Source organism: Pan paniscus, chromosome 11, assembly GCF_029289425.2.
Source record: "Pan paniscus chromosome 11, NHGRI_mPanPan1-v2.0_pri, whole genome shotgun sequence".
Taxonomy (NCBI): domain Eukaryota; kingdom Metazoa; phylum Chordata; class Mammalia; order Primates; family Hominidae; genus Pan; species Pan paniscus.
In genome coordinates this window covers 11,971,837-11,993,699 of record NC_073260.2, presented here as the reverse complement: position 1 = coordinate 11,993,699, position 21,863 = coordinate 11,971,837, and the positions used below count along the sequence as shown (strand labels likewise).

Genomic DNA, 21,863 nt, shown 5'->3' with positions numbered 1-21,863 from the left:
CACCTTGGCCTCCCAAAGTGCTAGGATTACAGGTGTGAGCCACCGCACCCGGCCAAGAAAAAAAAGTTTTTAAGGAAAAAAGAGGAAAAAAAACCCCTTCCCTATTTCCTGGCTCTGAGAGGATCAGCGTGTACAGCCCTCCCGTGGTAGAATGGTGGCTGCACAGCTCCCAGCAGGCACAGTGCAGTGCACAGCTCCCAGCAGTGCTTAGTCAGATGCACTCACTCATCTTTCAAGGAGGGTACTGTCTGATTGGGGAGATGAGCCCTAAGAAAATGAAAAAGATAATGAGCTGTATGTTTTCTAATAGCTGGTTAGAAATAGGCCTTGTGGGAACAGGACTAGCTTTTTACCAAGATGTTCCTGCAGCTCAGCACCCAGGGCAGTGGGGACAGGAGAGAGAAGCTGACACAGCGTAGGTCATTGGAATTTCATTTCCATTCCGTCTACATTCGCTGCCTGCCCGCCTCTGTGGGCACCAGTGTTAACTGGGCAGGCCTCGCTTCCTGCTCCCATTCCTCCTCTCTTAGCCAGGACCACTTGATCCCTATTTCAGGCTTGTACCCACCCCGGGTTCTGTAACAATCCTAGCTCAAGAGAGGAAATGTTTAAGAAGCACTAAAGCAACATTCTGAAAGTCACTGACAAGTTCACTGTACCAGTGGGCCTGCTGTGACCCACTGCCGCTGCTTTAACCACCAGCACTGACCTCGTTCCCAAAACCAAGTTCTCCTCTAGGGGGAACTGCAGGCATAGCCATGGGATCTGGGTCCCTGGTTTATGGGAGGGGCTCAGGTCCTCATCTTGACATCTGCCCAGAATCCAGTGGTTCTCAGCTGGGGGCTGAGCCCAGAATCACAGGGAAGGCTGAAGGCAGAGCCAGCTAGGGGAGGTACAGTTCCTACTTCATTTGTTACAAGTCTGTGTTTTGAATTTTTACAACCACCATACATTATTTGTTATCATTTTAAAATACCAATAGAATGAACTACTTATTACTTTTTATTTTTTTTAAGAGAGAGAGAGAGACAGGGTCTAGCTCTGTCCCAGGCTGGAGTGCAGTGGTGCAATCATAGTTCAATTCTCCCTCGTTGGCCTACCAAAGCACTAGAATTACAGGCGTGAGCCACCATGCCCAGCCAGAACTACTTATTGTTAATCAAACTTATGAAATAAAGATTTAATGCCTATGTCCTACACCAGACCTGCCATATCAGGGTCTCCAGGAGCAAGAACCCCACCAGGCCCCTGTCCCAAGGTGGAGACAGACACCTATATCAAAGCATAAAATAGGTCTCATTGTGATAAGTGTTAATAAAGGTCTGAATAATAAAGTGCTGTGGCATGCCTGAGGAGGAAGTGGTTAAGGGTTAAGTCCAAGCCTGTTTCTGAATCCTGGCCCTGGGGCTGAAGCCTGCCACCACCTGTCCTGCAGCCCAACTCTCTGAATATTGCCACGTCTGTCTGCCTGTCAGCACAGCGTTGGAGCCCCTTGGTAGACTTACTTGATGCCAAGTACCCCCCTGGTGTCTGTGGTCATTGTGCATAGATCTTGGTCTAAAAGGCTGCCTGAACTTCCTCCATACGTGTCACCACTGCCACCCTCCCTCACCCCACCCCAAACACACACACAGGCCTTATCTCTAAACTAAAAGGCTGTCTAGTTCCACCTTTCCCACTGCAGTCAACCCTCCCATAATTATAATAATTGTGGCCATCACTGAATGGCCACCTCTGTGTACCAGGCCCTGGGTCAGAGCATGTCATAAGCGTTATGTCTTGGAAGGGGCTCTTCATTTCTCCTTTTTTTTTTTTTTTTTTTTTTTTTTTGAGACAGAGTTTTGCTCTTGTACCCCAGGCTGGAGTGCAAGGCACGATCTCAGCTCACTGCAACCTCCACCTCCCAGGTTCAAGCGATTCTCCTGCCTCAGCCTCCCAAGTAACTGGGATTAGGTGCCCACCACCACACCCGACTAATTTTTTTTTTTCTTGTATTTTTAGTAGAGACAGGGTTTTGCCATGCTAGCCAGGCTTGTCCTGAACTCCTGACTTCAGGCCCACCTCGGCCTCCCAAAGTGCTGGAATTACAGGCATGAGCCACCATGCCTGGCACATTTCTCCATTTTTATTGAAAAGGATACTGAAGTCAGAAAGAAGAAGTCACTTACTTACCCCAGAGCACACAGCTAGTAAGTGGCAGAGGCAGGACTTGGACCCCAGCTGGCTGACTCCAGAGACCATGTTCCCACAGCTGGTGGAGATAGCAGGTCCAGCCACAAAGCTGGTAGCACTCGGCCCCTCCTGTGGAGAAGCTCCCAGTCTGGCAGAGCAGACACGGTGCAGCACAAAGCCTCTAGCTGAGATAGTGAAGTAAAACTAACATGTACAGGGACATCTGAGGAGGAAGTGATTCTAAGTCAAAGTGGTGGGGCCAGGAAGGCTCCTTTCTGGGGTCAGAGGAGACTCCAGGACCATCCTTCATGTAATATACCCATTGTGCTGGTTCCTTATCTAAATAAAGGTATCAGCCAACATTGAGCATTTACCGAGCTCCAGGCCCTGTGCTAGGTGCTTAGATAAGTTACCTCCTGGAGTCCTCAAGCCAGTAGGCCTAGATACTCTTATTTTCTACCATCTTACAAACGAAGAAACTGAAGGTCCGAGAGGGGAAACAACTGGTGTGAGTGCGCATGCCTCTGAAGTGATGGAGCTGGGATTTCATTTACTCACTTGCCCATCGGATGAGTTTATTCTATCCCTGCCACCCGCTAGGCCCTGATCTGGATGATGAGGGGCCAGCAGTGAGCAGCACAGACAGGCCTTTGCGTCATGAGCCTTAGATCTCATGGGGAGGGGAGCCACAGGGAACAAACAGACAAGAGAGCACCAGAGGGTGAGGGACGCTCTGCAGAGAGCCTAAAACACAGGGCATAATAGGAGCCATGGGGATTATTTTGGATTTGACAACCCCCGGGTCTGTCCAATGCCAGTGCTGGAGCTCTTGGCCACTGGTCCTCACTGTCACTCCCTGCTGAGCTCCTGCAACTTTTGGTTGAGGCATTTGCCCCATTATACCTTGTTTTATGTACTTATGTGCTTTTCTGGGTTTTTTTCTTAAGGGGTCAACCTCACCTTATTCTTTTCTGTATCCTAGTGGCACTGAGTACGTGCTAGATAATGACAGATGGGAGAGAGCTGGGGATTCCATTGGAAGGGGCACCCAAGCCCAGGCAGTGGCACTGGCTGAGGATGGCCAGTTGGGGCCTTGGCACCATAATGAGACCTTTTAGAGGTGAAGGCTGTGTTCTGGTGACACCAGTGAAGAGAAGGGTCAGCCAGTGCAGGGCCAGTGGGAGGAGCACAGTGTGGACGGAAGGGCTGGGACAGAGGAGCCAGCAGGAGCCCACAACATGGTGCTCCTGCGAGGAGGTCAGGGCTTAGCCTAGAACAGCAGCAGGGGTGCAAAAAAACACCTGAGAAACTGTGTGAAGAGGCTGCTGCTGGACTTGGGTTGGAGGTGGCCCTGAGACTTTGAGAATAGTTATGCTAACAAAAAGGAGGAGGTTTAGAAGGAAAGCTGGTTGTGTGGGAGATAAAAAGCCAATAGCCTTCACTGAGTGCTCATCATGCATGAGGCCCTGTGCTAAAATCTCTGCCTTGTCTCACTGAATTCCCATTACAATCCAGCAGGGTCAGTGTTCTCATTATGCCTGCTTTACAGACGAAGACCTAAGGCCAGAGGCTAAGCCATTTGCCACACACCACAGAGGCAGTAAGTGGCCTAGACAGGGCTTGATCTCCCGTCTGTCTGCCCAGTCTGTGCCCCTCCAACCACCCCACCCCCAATCCACTACCTCCTGCTTTTAATGACTTGGATGTGGAATCAGTTACATCTGAGAAAAAACGACATAGTCTAGGGGCTGCAGCCCTGGGGAGAATGTGTGCCTGAGCCCGTGAATTTAGGGTTTGGGGCACAAAGCAAAATTTGGAGCTATAGAAGTGGGGTTTTACTAAGGAGAGAAGAGCCAAGAAATTGAAGAATAATCTGAGGTGGGAGAGAGGGCAGGAGGCAGAAGATGTCACCCATCAGAGGCTGCAGAGGGCAGGATGGATAGATGAGCAGAGGCCAAGGCCTTCGGTTGGGGAGAAGGAGATCTTGGCTGAGCTCAAAGGGTGGTTTTCCTGGAAGCACAGGAGGCCAGGCTCTAAGGGTTGAGAATACAAGGGAGGAAGTGAAAGGAGCAGGAGGCTCTTAGAGGGCTGGAGTTTTGAAAATCAAGAAGGACCAAGGACACCATCAGGTTGAGTGCCCTCCTCTCAAATGCAGAAACTGAGGCCCAGAGAGAGGAGTTTGCCCCAGACCACGGAACTAGGTGTTCTGACACCCTTTTCATTGCACCATGCTGCCTCTCTTGACATGAAGAACAGAGAAAGAATAAAGTGTGAAGACATGCCGTGGCGATTTTAAGGTGCACAGACTTTATCTGTTGGAGGCAGAAGGATGCCTCGCTGGAGGTACGAGAGCGGTAAGGTTGAAAGAGAACCAGAACATTAGTTCAGATGTTGGCTGTGGCGTGTACCAGTCAAGGGACTTAAGTGACTTCACCCTGAGCCTCACTTTCATCTTCTGTAAAATGATAATTATACCATAATGTCAATAATATTAGGTTGATGCAAAAGTAATTGCAGTTTTTGCCATTGGAAATAATGGCATATAAACCTGAGGCATTTCAATAGAGAGAGGAGACATACCAAACACAGAGCTTCTCAACGGCTATGAAAAGATGATGAGAAAGTCCCAGAGAAGAAAGAATGGAGAGACTTTTCTTTCTTTTTTTTCTTTTCTTTTCTTTCTCACTTCCATTGTATTATAATCCCAGCCCCCAATGTGCATTGTGGGTGCTGGTGGGGCAGACATGACCCTATGGCACCTGCATCACAGAGGGCCACAGCCTCCACAAATGCTCACAACTTGTAAAAGTCTTTTCACAGGGTCAGCATCCAGCCTGCCCACTACCGTTGCCCGTTATCATTGCAGGTTAATTTTGTTGCAGCTATTGATGTGTACGAAGATGGAGAAGCTGGTTTGCTGTTGTGTTACAACTGTAAGTTAAGGATGTGCTTTTATCTTTATTTGCTTAAATGGACTGGTTTTTTTTTTCTGGGCAATTTAAAAAGATTGTCCTTAGATTTACCCAGTGTATCATTCCTGGGTTTGTAATTGCCTTCCAGGAAGGAACTGAAAAATACCTTCCTCCCTGAGTCTCCCGCTGCGCACCAGGCCTCTTGGTGACACAGTGCAAGAACTGGCACTTGTGATGCTATCTCCAGGATGCGCCAGTGATGACAGTGGCTTCCAGTTAGGAGGCCCTTACTGTGTGCCAGGTGCTGTGCTTGGTATGCTGTGGTCATTGTCTCACTTGATTCTCACAATGAATGCCCGCAGCAGGCTCGGTTATTATCCCCAGTTTAGAGATGAGGCAACTGAGGCCTAGAGAGGTGAACTCGTCAAGGTCTTGTGGCTACTAAGCAGCAGGGCCAGGGTTTGCATCAGGTGCTCTCTTGACTCCAGCACCCACAATTTTAACCACTGTCGCTATTCTACATTTTGTTGTTTCTCAGGTATTAATGAAATCAGCCTCAACCCAGGGTATCCAGCCTCAGTTGGCCTAGTTTGGATTAGGTGGCAGGGTAGGTGTTGGGCAGACCAAAGGTATCAAATGGGATCTTTAAGGATTTTCAGCATTTCAAAAGCTAATATTATAATACATTTTCATAAAAATGATGTTTTAAGGGTAAAAGAAAAGAAGTAAGCTATTTTCCTAGATAAAGCTGCCCAGTCTAACAAGACATAAAACATGTTTTTTGGCCTAGGATTTTATCAATTTAGAGTGGTAATGCTGGGTCAGATGTTTTGATTAATTAATCTTTGATTAATAAGTATAAGAAAGCTAATTATTAGAAGAGAAGGTTGTTTTATAAACATCATCTTTCAAAATTCGAGATTTATGGGGAATAAATTAGGAGAAGGTGGTTAAACCTCTTCAACAATAAATTGCTCTTTGGGGACATTTTATGCACAGAACTGTGCACCCTCCTCAGAACAGCAGGTCTTTAATGGCCCATGTGATGAGAAGGGCCCCATCAAGGCAGCAGGAACGGGCCACTCTCCCACACCCCATGGGCCAGGCCACTGCCACTCCTGCTGCCCTGCATCCCCAGGTTTATGGCTGCGTGGTAGAAGTCACTTCTGTAAGAAATTCACCTTTCTAAAATAAAGTATGCTCTTTTTTCTGAGACATCTATAGAATAACTTGTGGCAGAGTGTTTTAAAAACTGATTTGGATTTTTTTTATCCTTTAACCGTGTGAAAGGATGGAAGGGATTTTAGGTGGAAGAGAAGTTAAGAACAGAAAGATAGAGCAGGTTTTTAGAGTGGGAGAATTAATCCCAAAGAAAAAGAGGGCATGGAAACAAATGTGGATGCCATGGGCTCTGTGCCAGACTTGCCAGTGCTGACTGGAACAGGCCAGGCTCCTCACTCAGCGGCTCCTGCCTCAGCTGTGGTTCCCGCAGCCTCTGGGTCTCACGGAACCCTTCCTTGGGAGTTCCATTTCTCATGGCTTTGCTCATCTTCCGGCTTCAGGCTCTGACTTCATCTCAGGATGGGATCGGTGTGTGTCTGTTTTCATAGATCCACTACATCAGAAGTATCTTTACATCTCTGTATCTTTACATCCCAAGGCCAAGGCCCTGGCAACCTCAGAGGTTCCCATAGCTTCAGTCTTCCCCAAACCATGCCACTTCCTCCCATTTCTTTGGGTCAGGAATCTGGCTTTTGTTTTCCATATTTCTTTTTCCCAAGACATTGGGAGGCATCTGGTGAACAACACCAATAAAACAGTTCTCTCCCCACGGTCATCCAGGTCACTTCTCTAACTCATTCCTGCACACACAGCACACGTGGAATTTGCCTGTTTAGTCTATGTTCTTGACTTGATCACAGACGCCTGTACAATAAAGCCCCTTTTCAACAAGGTGCTGCAGAATGATAATGCTCTCCCCAAAATCTGAAACTGATTTGTATCATTGAAGTTTTTTTCTGTATTAAAAATAAAGCAAAATTAAAAATAAATTTTATGTGGAGGAATTTTTATCTCAGATATGTTAGAGTTGAAAATATTTTATAATGGAGATTGCAACTTTCAGTTATGTGTTATTTGAAAAAAATATATATTCACTTGGTAACCTTTAGGGGAAAAAACAGTATAAATTGTTCAATATGCTACTAATGTTGGGTTTTTTAAATAATTAAACTCTATTTTTATTACCAGAATCTGTCTTTAACTGTTTAAAAAGACAAAGAAAAAGAAAACTTGGCTCTGCCCTTAGCACCCAGTAATCATTCACCTTTAATGCAAGTAATTTCAGTGCTAAGGGCAAACTCTTGTGTTTGCTGATGATGCTTTAAAGATAATCATGCCAGGAAAACTAGAAAAGCTCGCATAAGTGCCCCTTGTTTTTGATGCGATCATATTTAACCTCACTAAGTCTTCACTTTCAGATAAGTAATAGTAAGAATACAAAACCTGCTTCTTACCACTGTTGTAAGTACTAAGCAGGATGATACCTGTAAAGCCCACAACACATTGCCTGACATGACAGGATTTTATTTTCCCACTATTTATTCCAGAATCATCAGAGTATTTATTCAGAACTCAGTTTTTTAAGCTTCATAGACTTTCTTTTTTTTTTTTTTTTTTTTTTTGAGGTGGAGTTTTGCTCTTGTTGCCTAGGCTGGAGTATGGTGGTGTGATCTCAGCTCACTGCAACCTCTGCCTCCCAGGTTCAAGCGATTCTCCTGCCTCAGCCTCCTAAATAACAGAGAGGCGACGGGATCCACAAGGTTGAAGAGGAGCACTCTGGCTGCTGTGGGGCATTCGCCGAAGGGGTAGGGGTAGGGAGACCAGGGAGAAGGCGACTGCATATGTCTGATGAGAGGACAGCAGTGGGACCAGAACTACAGCAGTGGAGATGCTGAGAAGGTCAGGTCCAAAATACATTTCTTTTTTTTTTTTTTTTTTTTTCCAGATAGAGTCTAGCTCTGTAGCCCAGGCTGGAGTGCAGTGGCACAATCTTGGCTCACTGCAACCTCTGCCTCCCAAGTTCAAGCAATTCTCCCATCTCAGCCTCCTGAGTAGCTGGGATTACAGGCACGTGGCACCACACCCGGCCAATTTTGTATTTTTAGTTAGAGATGGGGTTTCACCATGTTGGTCAGGCTGGTCTCGAACTCCTGACCTCAGGTGATCCACCTGCCTCAGCCTCCCAAAGTGCTGGGATTACAGGCGTGAACCACTGTGCCCACCCCGAAATGCATTTCAAATATAAGGGCCAAGTGCAGTGGCTCACGCCTGTAATCCCAGCACTTTGAGAGGCTGAGGCGGGCAGATCATTTGAGGTCAGGAGTTCAAAACCAGCCTAGCCAACATGGTGAAACCCCGTCTCTACTAAAAATACAAAAATCAGCCAGGAGTGGTGGTGCGCGCCTGTAGTCCTATCTACTGGGGTGACTGAGGCAGGAGAATCGCTTGAGCCCAGAAGGTGGAGGTTGCAGTGAGCTGAGATCACACCACTGCACTCCAGCCTGGGTGACAGAGCAAGACTGTCAAAACAAAACAAAACAAAACAAAAACATTTCAAATGTAAGAACCAAGATCCAGTACTCATCCCTCAAATCTGCTGCTTCCCCTGCCTTCAGCTTCCCAGCAGCAAGCACCAGCCTTCCACGGCAACACGGTGTCTTCGTGCAGCTTTCCTGTTTACACTACTGCTTTTTTATTAAATGGTGTTCAGTTAAAAAAAAAAAAAAAAAAAAAGAACCAAGCTAATTTGCTGATGAATCAAATTTGGGATGTGAGAGGAAGACGAAAAAAAAGGAAGACTCTGCAGTTTGGAGCCTGAGCAGCTGGGAGAATGGAGAACACGGCTTCCTGAATGAGGAAAGCTCGGCCAAGAGCAAGTTTGAGGAAAAGCTCAAGAGTCCAGCCTGGACCCATCAGTGCCTTCCTGTACCCCCGTGGAGATGCCCAGTGACCTGGATGTGCAAGTCCAAGGCACTCAAGAAAGAGCTGTGCCTGGAACTCTTTCATTAGCATATAAATGATGTTTAAAGTCATGAAACTAAAGAAATTACCAAAGGGAAGGGAGAGACAGAGGCACCAGCAAAGTAGACTGAGGAAGAGTGCCCAGAAAGGCAGGGATTACCAGGAGCCTGCAGGAAGGAGGGCGTCCCCACCTGTGCCCCTGCCAGAGCAGGCGAGGCCTGTCTGAGAGGGACCCTTGGACCCAGCGAGGTGGAGGTCATTTGGAAGACGAGAGCGGGCGTCTCTGGAAAGCAGGGGGAGCACTTTTTCACAGCGGTTGTGAGGCGGTGGGAGAAGAGAAAGCAGACTGGGAGCACAGATGACTCTTCAGAGACTTGCTTTAAGGGAAAAAGAGAGAGGCGGGATGTAACAGCTACAGGAAGGGTCTTTTTGTTTTTCTGAAGTGTGGGATAAATAGTAAGTTTGTAAGGCCATGGGGGAAGCTCCAATAGGGAAGGGAGGACTAGTGGTGCCAGGGAGAGGGGGAGAATTGCTGGAGCAAGTCCCTGCATCTGTGGAAGCCATCAGGACACAGTGGGAAGAGGAAGGATTGGCCACACCTGAGAGCATCAGAGCCACAGGCAGCCGTGGCAGTGGTGCCCAAGGTGTCCTCTCTGGAGCATTTGTTCTCTCGGGAAGTAAGGGCTCTCTTGACTGTGGTTAGCTTTTTGTCTTAATTCACTCTGTCAGATACACAACTGTAAGACACTAAGATAACTGTTTTACAAGGCACAGTGGTCGCATCAAAGGAGTCCCTAAGCCCGATGGGCCAGGACATTCCAAAAAGATTGGACATAGTGGGAGAGGTACTTGTTTCTGGAGCTTCTGATGGCGTTGTCACCTCCCCTGTTCCTGCCCCGCAGCGCAGGCCTTGATCCGAAGCTCCGGCTTTCTACACCTCTCTCTCCCACGGAAGTGGGAAATATCAGGAGTTTAAAAAAAGAACTGTTAAACTGTACAGGATTCCATATGACAGGATGCTGTTGAAAGTGTGCTGCCCAGAGAGAAGGGAACAAGGAAGCAGATGGCATGAAAAGAAAAGAAGGGGAGAGCCTCCTTCAGTGAACCACAAACACCCAGAAGGCCAGACCATGGCCCAGCTCTCTGGCCCGGACCCCAGGACCCAGCTGGCACAGTGCTTGTGTCCATAAACTTTGCTGGACTGAGCCAAACGTGTGCCCTGTATCAGAGAGCCATATCAGAGGCAGATCTATCCAAGGAGACTTTTCTGTCCCCACCTTTCTGACATTGCTGTCCACTCTCCTTTTCAGACTTCCTTCTCTCCCAGCTTCTGTCCCATCTTCTTGCTTTCTTTCTGCCCCTCTGGCCCTCTTGTCTCAGTGCTGTGCCGTTCACAGTCTCTTCTCCAGTCACCCCTTAAACGCTGGCATTCCAGAGGGCCCTGTCCTCGCCTTTCCATCTGGTGTGCTCATTCTCCCCTGCAAGCTTGATTGCCAGTGTGCTGCTGCTGACTCCCAGGTCTCTCCAGTCCAGACCCACTGCTGAACTCTGCACCAATGTGTCACACTCCTTACTGTACAGCCCACTTCAGCAGCTCAAGGGCACCTCGGACTCAACCTGTCCACCCTGAACTCGAGATCTTTCCTCCTCACATGTGCTCCTCCTCTGATGTGCCCCACCCCAGTGCAAGGGCAGCACCTTCCACCCATCACCCAAGCCAGAGACACAGTTGGCACAATGGACTTCTCCCTGCCTTTACTCCCCATCTCCAAGCTGTCTTCCCACACAGCTCAGATTCATTCCAAATGGCCTATCTTTTATGGACCAGTCACTCCTCACCTGGTCGGTGTAGCACGCACGGAATTTCTTGGACTTTGGCTCCGTCTTAGAGCAACCCACCTCTCCCCTCTGCACTGCTGCTGGAGTCAGCTTCCTAGAACCCTGATGCTATCCTCTCACTTTCCCTAGCCAGGACTCCCTTCCCCAAGCCAGCCTCTGCCTTCGTCTGCCTTCCTTCACGTAGGAAATCTCTATGTGATTTCCAGAGATTCCTGGAGACAGGAGAAGTTGTGCCCTGATTCTGTGGGAAGCACGGAAGGAACTGGTGCAGGCTGTGTGCGTCACAGTGTTGGGTGACAACGGGAGCAGCTCACCAGTCTTGTTCTGAGCAAGAGGCTGAAGATCGAGGGATACATTCCCCATCTGTTTACCTGCCAGCTGTGCCTTGGTTCAAGGCAAATTTTATGTAGAATATAAAATGCTATTACAGAAAAAGTGTCATAAGACTTTATTCAAGATTTTCAATGTCATAGTTTTTGGTTTCATAATGACAAATATATTTTAAATGTTTTCTAATCAAGTGAGTCACATAATAACATATCATTAATGTGTTATATATTTTGTTATCACATATAATTACATAAACAAATTGGTCAATTGAACAAAATAAAGAATCCAGAAATAGATTTACACATATTTGGTAAATTGATTTTTGACAAAGGTGCGAAGGCAGTTCAATAGCAAAATAAGAGTCTTTTTTAACAAATGATACCAGAATAATTGGATAGACATGTGCAAAAAAAATTTTTTTTGAGAAGGAGTTTAGCTCTTGTTGCCCAGGCTGAAGTGCAGTGGTGCGATTTTGGCTCACGGAAACCTCCGCCTCCTGGGTCCAAATGATTCTCCTGCCTCAGCCTCCCGAGTAGCTGGGATGACAGGTGCATGCCACCATGCCCGGCTAACCAAAAACTTTGATCCATACCTCACATTCATTCATTCATTCATTCATTTTTCTTCAAAGCATTCACTCATTTATTCAGAACATATAAATAAGAAGTACAATATGTCAGGTATTGTTTTAGAGGACGAAGACACTATCCTTGCCCATCCCCATCCCAGGATTCTTGACACATAAACAAATTGGTGCAATGTGCTATAGGAGATGTGTAGGGGAATAAGAGTACCAAGAAAGAAGCCATGAGGCTGTGGGTGTTTGTGGGGCTGAGGATACAAGAAGTGTTTCCTGTAGGAGATAATGATAATATGTGTTTAGTCTACTATGTATTCTTAATCTATATTTGTAAAACAACGGTCCACATAATGATATCTGACTTGTACAAAATATCTTTTAGGGACAGTAGTTTTTATGCTGGCAAATTAAAATTATGCAAGAACTCTGGGACCCCTTAAGTTTTCCTGGGTCTTACTTACTTTGTAAATTTTAGCTCTACATAGTGTAATATATGTTTTATCTGAATGTTGAGACACACTAAGGAACAACACACTTCTTTTTGCACAGACTGGTGGCAACAGCTTTGGAATGTGTTTATCAAATTAAGAGACAAAAACACAAAATGCTACAGTTCAAAACTGGCTTTTTATTAGATCTGCTACTTTGCTTCAAACTTTAAACTATACCCAGATAATGCAAGAAACAGAGAAGTACCAGTTGCAGAAAACCCTCTGTGTTGATTGCCTTTTGGGAATTTTAACATTTGAATATACTTCCCAGTGTGGAAGCTTGGAGTCAGGGGTGGACTCCAGAAGATACAGGGGCCTACCTAGCTGTAACCACATTATTATGAAGAACAAAATTACAGCTGAATTAAATTTTGAAGGCTGTCCTTGAGAATATGCATAGAAAGTTTTGTGTTACCTAATAGATAATTTGTGAGCCTGATGTCATTCAAAAGCCAGAGAAGAAATATTCAGGCTAAAACAAAACTTCCTACTTTCTTAGAACAAAGAGAATGTACTTCTTGTTGGGAAGCTAAATCCTAGGAAAGGGAAAACAAATACTCATAGATTGCAAGTCCCAGAGAATTTTAAAGTGAGTAAGATCGAACCACCAGATGAACCAAGGACCTTCCTAGAGAACTGAAAAGAAGCCTCAAGTATTGCTATTGCTGTAGCGTACAGGCATCAGAGTGGGTGTTTTAGGGAGTTAGGTTGAGATCAGGTGGCCTACATGAGCTCTGGGAACCAAAACAGCAACATAGGAATATAGGTTAAATGTGTAGGTGGTGCTATAACTTTAAGTGGCTGAGTTCAAGATAATTTACAGTGATTTGGTCCTAGATGCTGTTATACTGGCACCCACCCAGCCTTTTTAAAAAGATAAAATCAGCCGGGTCCGATGGCTCACGCCTGTTTTCCCAGCACTTTGGGAGGCTGAGGCAGGAGGATCTCTTGAGGCCAGGAGTTCAAAACCAGCCTGAGCAATATAGTGAGACCCTGGTCTCTAAAAAAAAGAACATCAAAGCCTAAAAGTACAAAAGAGGTCTTTCAGGTTGCAGAGATAAGACATGATCCATCACCCCCTTGGTGGAAGAGTGAATAAAAATATTGGCCACTTTGATTTTGCTGCTGTTTAGAAGGACTCCTGGCTGGGCGCGATGGCTCATGCCTGTAATCCCAACACTTTGGGAGGTTGAGGTGGGCAGATCACTTGAGTCTGGCCAACATGGTGAAATGCTGTCTCTACTAAAATTACAAAAAATTAGCTGGGCATGGTGGTGCACACCTGCAATCCCAGCTACTTGGGAGACCGAGGCACAAGAATCACCTGAACCCAAGAGGCGGAGACTGCAGTGAGCCAAGATCAGGCTACTGCACTCCAGCCTGGGTGACAGAGTGAGACTCCGTCTCAAAAAAAAAAAAGGAGGCTGGGTGCGGTGCTTCACGCCTGTAATCCAGGCACTTTAGGAGGCCGAGGTGGGTGGATCACCTGAGGTCAGGAGTTCGAGAGCAGCCTGACCAACATGGTAAAACCTCGCCTCTACTAAATACAAAAAATTAGCCGGGCGTGGTGGCTCATGCCTGTAATCCCAGCTAATTGGGAGGCTGAGGCAGGAGAATCACTTGAACCCAGGAGGTGGAGGCTGCAGTGAGCTGAGATTGCGCCATTGCGCTCCAGCCTGGGCAACAAGAGCAAAACTCTGTCTCAAAAAGAAAAAAAGAAAAAAAAAAAGGAAAGACTCCTCTCACATCAGATTTAAAAATTCATTCAAAATGGATCATAAAACTACATGAAAAACCTAAAACCTTATAAAAACTTCTACAAGAAAGCATAGAAGATATTTATGAGCTTGGGTTGGGAAAAGTTTCTTCGATATTGCACCAAAAGCATAATCCATAAAAGAAAAAATTAATAAATTGAACTTCATCAAAACTAAGAACTTCCTTGAAAAACACAAGCAAATGACAAGGCAAGGCACAGACAGAGAAAATATTTGCAAATCACCTATCTCATACAGGACTGGTAAAGGGAAAATATAAAGAACTCTCAATAATAAGAAAATAACCCAGTTAAAAAGAGGGCAAAACACTTGATGAGGTAGTCCATCAGAGAAGATTTATGGATGGTAAATAAGCACATGAAAAGGTGTTCAATATCATTAGCTATTAGGGCAATGCAAATCAAAACCACAATGAGGGCTGGACAAAGTGGCTTACACCTGTAATCCCAACACTTTGGGAGGCTGAGATGGGAGGAACACTTGAGGCCAGAGTTCAAGATTAGCCTGGGCAGTATCATGAGACTCCATCTCTACAAAAAAAAAAAAAAAAAAAACAAAAAACAAAAAAAACTTTTAAAAAAAACTATAATGAGGTACCACCACACAACTATTAAATGGCTAAAATGAAAACGATTGCTCGTAATCAGTGTTGGTAAGGATGTGAAGAAAATGGCTTTCTCATGTGTGGCTGGTGGAAATGTAAATTGGTATAATCACTTTGGAAAACAGTTCTTCAAAAAGTTAAACATTCACTCACCATATGGCCCAGCCGTTCCACTTCTAGGAATGGATGCAAAAGAAATAAAAGCACAGGCTGGGTGCGGTGGCTCACACCTGTAATCTCAGCACTTTGAGAGGCCAAGGCAGGCAGATCACCTAAGGTTAGGAGTTCAAGACCAGCCTGGTCAACATGGTGAAACCCTGTCTCTACTGAAAATACAAAAAAATTTAGCCAGGCGCGGTGGCAGGCACCTGTAATTCTAGCTACTCGGGAGGCTGAGGCAGGAGAATTGCTTGAATCCGGGAGGCAGAGGTTGCAGTGAGCCAAGATTGCGCCGTTGCACTCCAGCCTGGGTGACAGAGCAAGACTCTGTCTCAGAAAAAAAAAAAAAAGAAAAGAAAGAAATGAAAGCATATGTATGTCCCCACAAAGATTTGTATCCAAATATTCATAGCAGCATTATTTGTATTAGCCCAAAACTGAAAACAACACAAATGTCCATTGTGGAGCTTTTAAAATATGTCCACAAGTTCTTTGATAATTCTTCCCTCAAGAGGTGGAGATCATTCCTCTTCCTTTGTAGGCAGGCTGGACTTAGTGATTCCTGTCTACCAAACAGAATATCGTAGAAGTGAAGGTATGCAACTTCTAAGACTAGGTCAAAAAAGGCATTGCGACTGCCTTATGGTTCCTTGTGTCACTCACTCTGGAGAAGCCAGCTGTCATGTCCTGAGGACACTCAAGCAGCCCAGGGGAGAGGTCCTTGTGGTGAGGAACTAAGTCCTCTGCCAAGAAGCATGTGAGTGCGCCATCTTGGAAGCAGACCCAAGTCAAGCCTTCTGATGACTGTAACCTCCAATGACATCTTTTTTTGTTTGTTTGTGAGACAGAGTCTTACTCTGTCACCCAGGCTGGAGTATAGTGGCGTGATCTTGGCTCACTGCAACCCCTGCTTCTGGGTTCAAGCGATTCTCATGCCTCAGCCTCCCAAGTAGGCTGGGATTACAGGCACACACCACCACGCCCAGCTAATTTTTGTATTTTTGGTAAAGACAGGGTTTCACCATGTCAGCCAGGCTGGTCTCGAACTCCTGACCTCAAGTGATCCACCTGCCTCGGCCTCCCAAAATGCTGGGATTAGAGGCGTGAGCCACTGCACCCAGCCTCTTAACATTTTTTTTTTTTTGAGACAGTCTCGCTTACTGTAGGCTCCGCACCCCAAGTTCACGCCATTCTCCTGCCTCAGCTTCCCAAGTAGCTGGGACTACAGGCGCCTGCCACCTTGCCCGGCTAATTTTTTGTATTTTTAGTGGAGACGGGGTTTCACCGTGTTAGCCAGGATGGTCTCGATCTCCTGACCTTGTGATCCGCCCGCCTCGGCCTCCCAAAGTGCTGAGATTACAGGCATGAGTCACCGCGCTCGGCCAGCCTCTTAACATTTTAACATCTCTGAATTTAGCATGCATCTTATAATTATAGTGGACAGCTTTCTTTCTTTCTTTCTTTCTTTTTTATGGGACGTTTTAAAGGATGTCTTATTACTTTTGCCAGAAAAACAGTACATCTTTTATTCAGTGACATCCTAGATTCAGTGAAATATGGTAAGTTTTGAAATCTAGGTAAGAAGAACAATTTTGTAGTTGAAAATAAATTCCTAAAATTGTCCTTAAAAATGGCAGAAAACCTGATTGAGTCAGTAAGTATAGAAGATATTGGAAAGTTTTTTAAAAACTAGCCTCCACAAAAGGGTCCCAACCCTCGTGGAATTTGGGACAAGGACAATCCAACATCACTGTAGAATCTAAGAAAAAGTTTGAACAAATGGACAAATATACTATGCTACTGAATGGGAAGACTTCATCTTGCAAAGATGTATATTTCTCCTCAGATGAAATAAATTAATGTGATTCCAGTCAGAATCCCAATTCTTTTCTCTTTATGCCTGGCATGTAGTAGGCACTCCATAAATATCTGCTAAGTGATTAGATGAGTGATTTGCCAAAAATTTTTTAAAAGATTTGTCATGAAGGATGATTATTTCTTTAACATTATAATTTATTGCAAAGCTACAATAATTAACACAGTATGATGCTGGTGCAAGAATAGACGAGCCACTCAATACAACAGAATAAAGTCCAGAAATAAACTCAAGTATATATAAAATGTATACGATGAAAGTAGCATTTCAAATCTGTAGAGACATGATGAATTTTTTTAAAGATAACGTTAGGACAATTGGACAAACTTTTGGAAAAAGTAAATGTATGCCTCTGTTTTTAGTTCTAAATAAATTAAAAGTGAAATATAAAAAGTCAGTGTCTGAAATTTATAAAAGAAAACATGAACCACTGTGTACCAAGTCTTAGCAGTGGAGAGAGCCTTTATAAGGACGACATTAAAGCAGAAGCCGGCCGGGAGGGGTGGCTCACACCCGTAATCCCAGCACTTTGGGAGGCTAAGGCGGGCAGATCACTTGAGGTCAGGAGTTCGAGACCAGACCGGCCAACATGGTGAGACCCCATCTCTACTAAAAATACAAAAATTAGCCGGGCGTGGTGGCATGTGCCTGTAATCCCAGCTACTTGGGAGGCTGAGGCAGGAGAATCGCTTGAACTTGGTGGGGCAGAGGTTGCAGTAAGCTGAGATCGTGCCATTGCACACCAGTCCAGCCTGGGCAAAAGAACCAGACTCCGTCTCAAAAAAAAAAAAAAAAAAAAAAATGCAGAATCCATGAACAAAGTTTGAAAGATCTGATTACACAAAACTTAAAATTTCTATGCCAAAAAGAACCATAAAATTAAAAGAGAAACAGCAAACTGGGGAAAATATGTGTGAGTTTCCAAAAGGGCCAATATCATTAGTATAGGCTGGGCACGGTGGCTCACACCAGTAATCCCAGCACTTTGGGAAACCAAGTCGGACAGATCACTTGAGCTCAGGAGTTTGAGACCAGTCTGGCCAACATGGTAAACCCAGTCTCTACTAAAAATACAAAAAATTAGCCAGGCATGGTGGCACACGCTTGTAATCCCAGCTACTCAGGAGGCCAAGGCACAAGAATTGCTTGAACCAGGGAGGCACAGGATGCAATGAGCCAAGATTCTCGTGCCACTGCACTCCAGCCTGGGCAACAAAGCAAGACTCTGTCTCAAAAAAAAAAAAAAAAAAATCATTTACATAAAAAGAGATCTTACATATCAAAAAGATAAAGACGGCTGGGCACCATGGTCACGCCTGTAATCCCAGCACTTTGGGAGGCCAAGAGGGCAGATCACCTGAGGTCGGGAGTTCAAGACCAGCCTGGCCAACTTGGAGAAACCCTGTGTCTACTAAAAATATAAAAATCAACTGGGCGTGGTGGCCCATGCCTGTAATCCCAGCTATTCGGGAGGCTTAGGCAGGAGAATCGCTTGAACCCAGGAGGCGGAGGTTGTGGTGAGCCGAGATTGTGCCATTGCATTTCAGCCTAGGCAACAAGAGTGAAACTCCGTCACAAAAAAACAAAACAAAACAAAAACAAAAACAGATAAAGGCATGAGCACCCATTAAAATATGAGAGAAGGATATGAGCAGATAATTTACAAAAGAAAGAAATCCAGTTACCCAATAAGCATTGTTAAAAGATAAATTTTGACACATTAAAATTTTTAAGAGTTTGAGCAGTGATTTTTATATATATATTTTTTGTTTGTTTGTTTGTTTGTTTTGAGATGGAGTCTCACTTTATAGCCCAGGCTGGAGTGCAGTGGTGCCATCTCAGCTCACTGCAACCTCCACCTCCCAAGTCCAAGTGATTGTCCCACCTCAGCCTCCCGAGTAGCTGGGATTACAGGTCCCCACCACTAGGCCCGGCTAATTTTTTTGTATTTTTAGTGGAGATGGGGTTTCACCATGGTGGCCAGGCTGGTCTCAAACTCCTGACCTCAAGTGATCTGCCCCCCTTGGCCTCCCAAAGTGCTGAGATTACAGGTGTGAGCCACTGAGCCCGGACAACAGTGATTTATTAATCAGGCAGCTCCAAACCTGAGGGAACAAAGGGAGGCTTTTATAGGGTGAATGCAGAAGCAAAGCAAAACAAGTATTTGATTTGCTAAAATGGAGCAGTAGCTTTACTTGGCTCATTCCAATGGAAAGTCCCTGGTTAGAGGTTAGTTGACGGTTTCTGGTTGGCTCCTAGAATATGACCTTTTACACTGAGTTGGGTTTTGGTTTGCTTATGTAGAAACTCACAGCACTGGGACCACCTTGTTCTAATGGCCTTGCAATTATTTTAACATCATGGGAAAAACTGTGCCCCACTGAGAATTTTAATATGCAAATTATCATTGTAATTATTTGGTCACTCAGACTGGCTGAGACTGTCAGAGTCATGGATTCTGGCACCCTCTCTCTGCACTGCTAGAAGTGGTCTAGATGGTACAGCCTTCTGGGGAAGAAGTTGGCAGGATGTGATTTTTAATGGACACAGCCTGTGTACTCACAGGCAATTATTTTAAGACATAATCAGCAAACTGTGAATAATGAGTTCTTGATTGTCTGTTACAACATCATTTATAAAGCAGAAAGCTTTGGAAACTAAATGGAAACAGGAGGAAACTGGTAAAGATGTTTTGTTACATTCAAATACTGAAGTGCCATACAGTGAGTTAAAGTTATGTTCTTGAAAAATGCATAGAAGAAAATATACAATATAGTGAAGAAAGCAAATTATATTTTAAAGTCCAATTCTGTTTTTCTTTATAACATTTATCTTGCTTATTCATTCTGAATAAAAATACTTGAAGGAGAAATACCAAAATGCTATCAGTACTGGCCGGGTGCGGTGGCTCACACTTGTAATCCCAGCGCTTTGGGAGGCCGAGGCGGGTGGATCACCTGTGGTCAGGAGTTCGAGACCAGCCTGGCCAACATGGTGAAACCCCATCTCTACCAAAAATTAAAAAATTAGCCAGGCGTGGTGGGACACGCCTTAGTCCCAGCTACTCGGGAGGCTGAGGCAGGAGAATTGCTTGAACCCAAGAGGCAGAACCCAAGAGGCATAGGTTGCAGTGAGCCAAAATCGTGCCACTGCACTCCAGCCTGGGTGATAGAGCAAGACTCTGTCTCAAAAAATATATATGTGTGTGTGTGTGTGTGTGTGTGTGTGTGTGTGTGTGTGTGTGTCTGTCAGTATTTCTCCCTGGGACATAGGGTTGCAGATGATTTTTTAAATTTTCTTCTTTATGTTTTTCTTTGTTCCTCAAATATTCTACAACAAAACACAGAAAAAAATAACGAAGCTCATAAAGATGTAGATATAGATACAAAGTATTTAACAGTAAATAACATTCTGAATAAAATAAAATCATGTGACTTACATATAACCCAGCAATCTATACAAGAGAAATGAATATATGTCCATGCAGACTTGTACAGGAATGTTCATAGCATCTTTATTAACAATAGCAAAAAGCAGAAACAACCCAAATGCCCATCAAATGGTAAGTAGATCAACAAAATGGAGGCTATTCATACAGTGGAATATTATTTGGCCATAAAAAGGAATGATGCACTGACACATGGGTGAGCCTCAAAAACATCGAGCTCAGTCAAAGAAGCCAGACACAAAAGGCCACATGTCGCATGATGCAATTTATATGAAATGTCTGGAAAAGGCAAGTCCACAGACACAGAAGCAAATAAGTGGTTGACCAGGGCTAGGGGAAGAAATGGGGAGTGAGGTTTCATTTTAGGATGATGAGAGTTCTAAAATTAGATCATGGTGATGTTAGACAACCCTGTAAATATGCTAAAATTCATTGAATTGTACATTTTATTTTTTTTTTTTTTTGAGACAGTCTAGCTTTGTCACCAGGCTGGAGTGCAGTGGCGCGATCTTGGCTCACTGCAACCTCTACCTCCCGGGTTCAAGTGATTCTCCTGCCTCAGCCTCCCAAATAGCTGGGATTACAGGCATGCGCCACCACACCCAGCTGATTTTTGTATTTTTGGTAGAGACAGAGTTTCACCATGTTGGCCAAGATGGCCTCGATCTCCTGACCTCGTGATCCGCCCACCTCGGCTTCCCAAAGTGCTGGGATTACAGGCGAGAGCCACTACACCTGCCCGAATTGTACATTTTTAATGGATGAATTTTGTGGTCTATAAATTATCTCAGTAAAGCTGTTATTTTTAATAATTAAAAAATAAAATTGGTTTCATTATTTTTCAAACAGTAAACATACTAATGCAGCCAAGACCCAATTGCAACAAAACTCTATATCTACAGATTCATCAAGTTGCTAATTATATCATGTTTTATTCCTTTTTTTTCAGAAATTAGAAATGTGATTCTAAAATGTAGGTGGGGACATTTTGTGAACTAAAATGCATTAGCAGAATCCAAGATACTGGTCCTACATGTCATCTCTTCTCAGAGTAACACTACCATCTTTACCTCTACCCTCTGTAGACAGTTTTAAACATTTAAACGAATGAAATTATACAGTATGTGCTCAGATATCTAGCTTCTAGCTTTTCTTTTTTTTTTTTTTGAGATGGAGTCTCGCTCTGTCACCCAGGCTGGAGTGCAGTGGCGTGATCTCGGCTCACTGCAAGCTCCGCCTCCCGGGTTCACACCATTCTCCTGCCTCAGCCTCCTGAGTAGCTGGGACTACAGGTGCCCGCCACCACGCATGGCTAATTTTTGTGTGTGTGTGTATTTTTAGTAGAGACGGGGTTTCACCGTGTTAGCCAGGATGGTCTCGATCTCCTGACCTTGTGATCCTCCCGCCTGGGACTCACAAAGTGCCAGGATTACAAGCGTGAGCCACCGCGCCTGGCCGCTTTTCTTTTTTTGCTCAGTATTATGTCTGTGAGTCATCCCTGTTGTTGTGTGTCAATAATTAACATTCAGATGTTTAGTAACATCCATTCTTTATGATGTTAATAAAAATTCAGGCCGGCTCGGTGGCTCACGCCTGTAATCCCAACACTGTGGGAGGCTGGGGCGAGTGGATCACTTGAGGTCAGGAGTTC

The 21,863-nt window shown here is 44.8% G+C and overlaps 1 protein-coding gene across 5 annotated transcripts in view; it reads left to right on the top strand.

The window, feature by feature from the left end:
* GARNL3 (GTPase activating Rap/RanGAP domain like 3) overlaps positions 1–21,863 on the top strand; it is a 170,476-nt gene that overhangs the window by 137,025 nt on the left and 11,588 nt on the right. For all 5 annotated transcript variants that reach the window (XM_034929091.3, XM_034929089.3, XM_034929090.3 and 2 more), the window contains one exon: positions 5,039–5,105. In XM_034929091.3, coding sequence (XP_034784982.1) covers positions 5,039–5,105 — 67 coding nt within the window. The remainder of the gene's footprint in view (positions 1–5,038; positions 5,106–21,863) is intronic.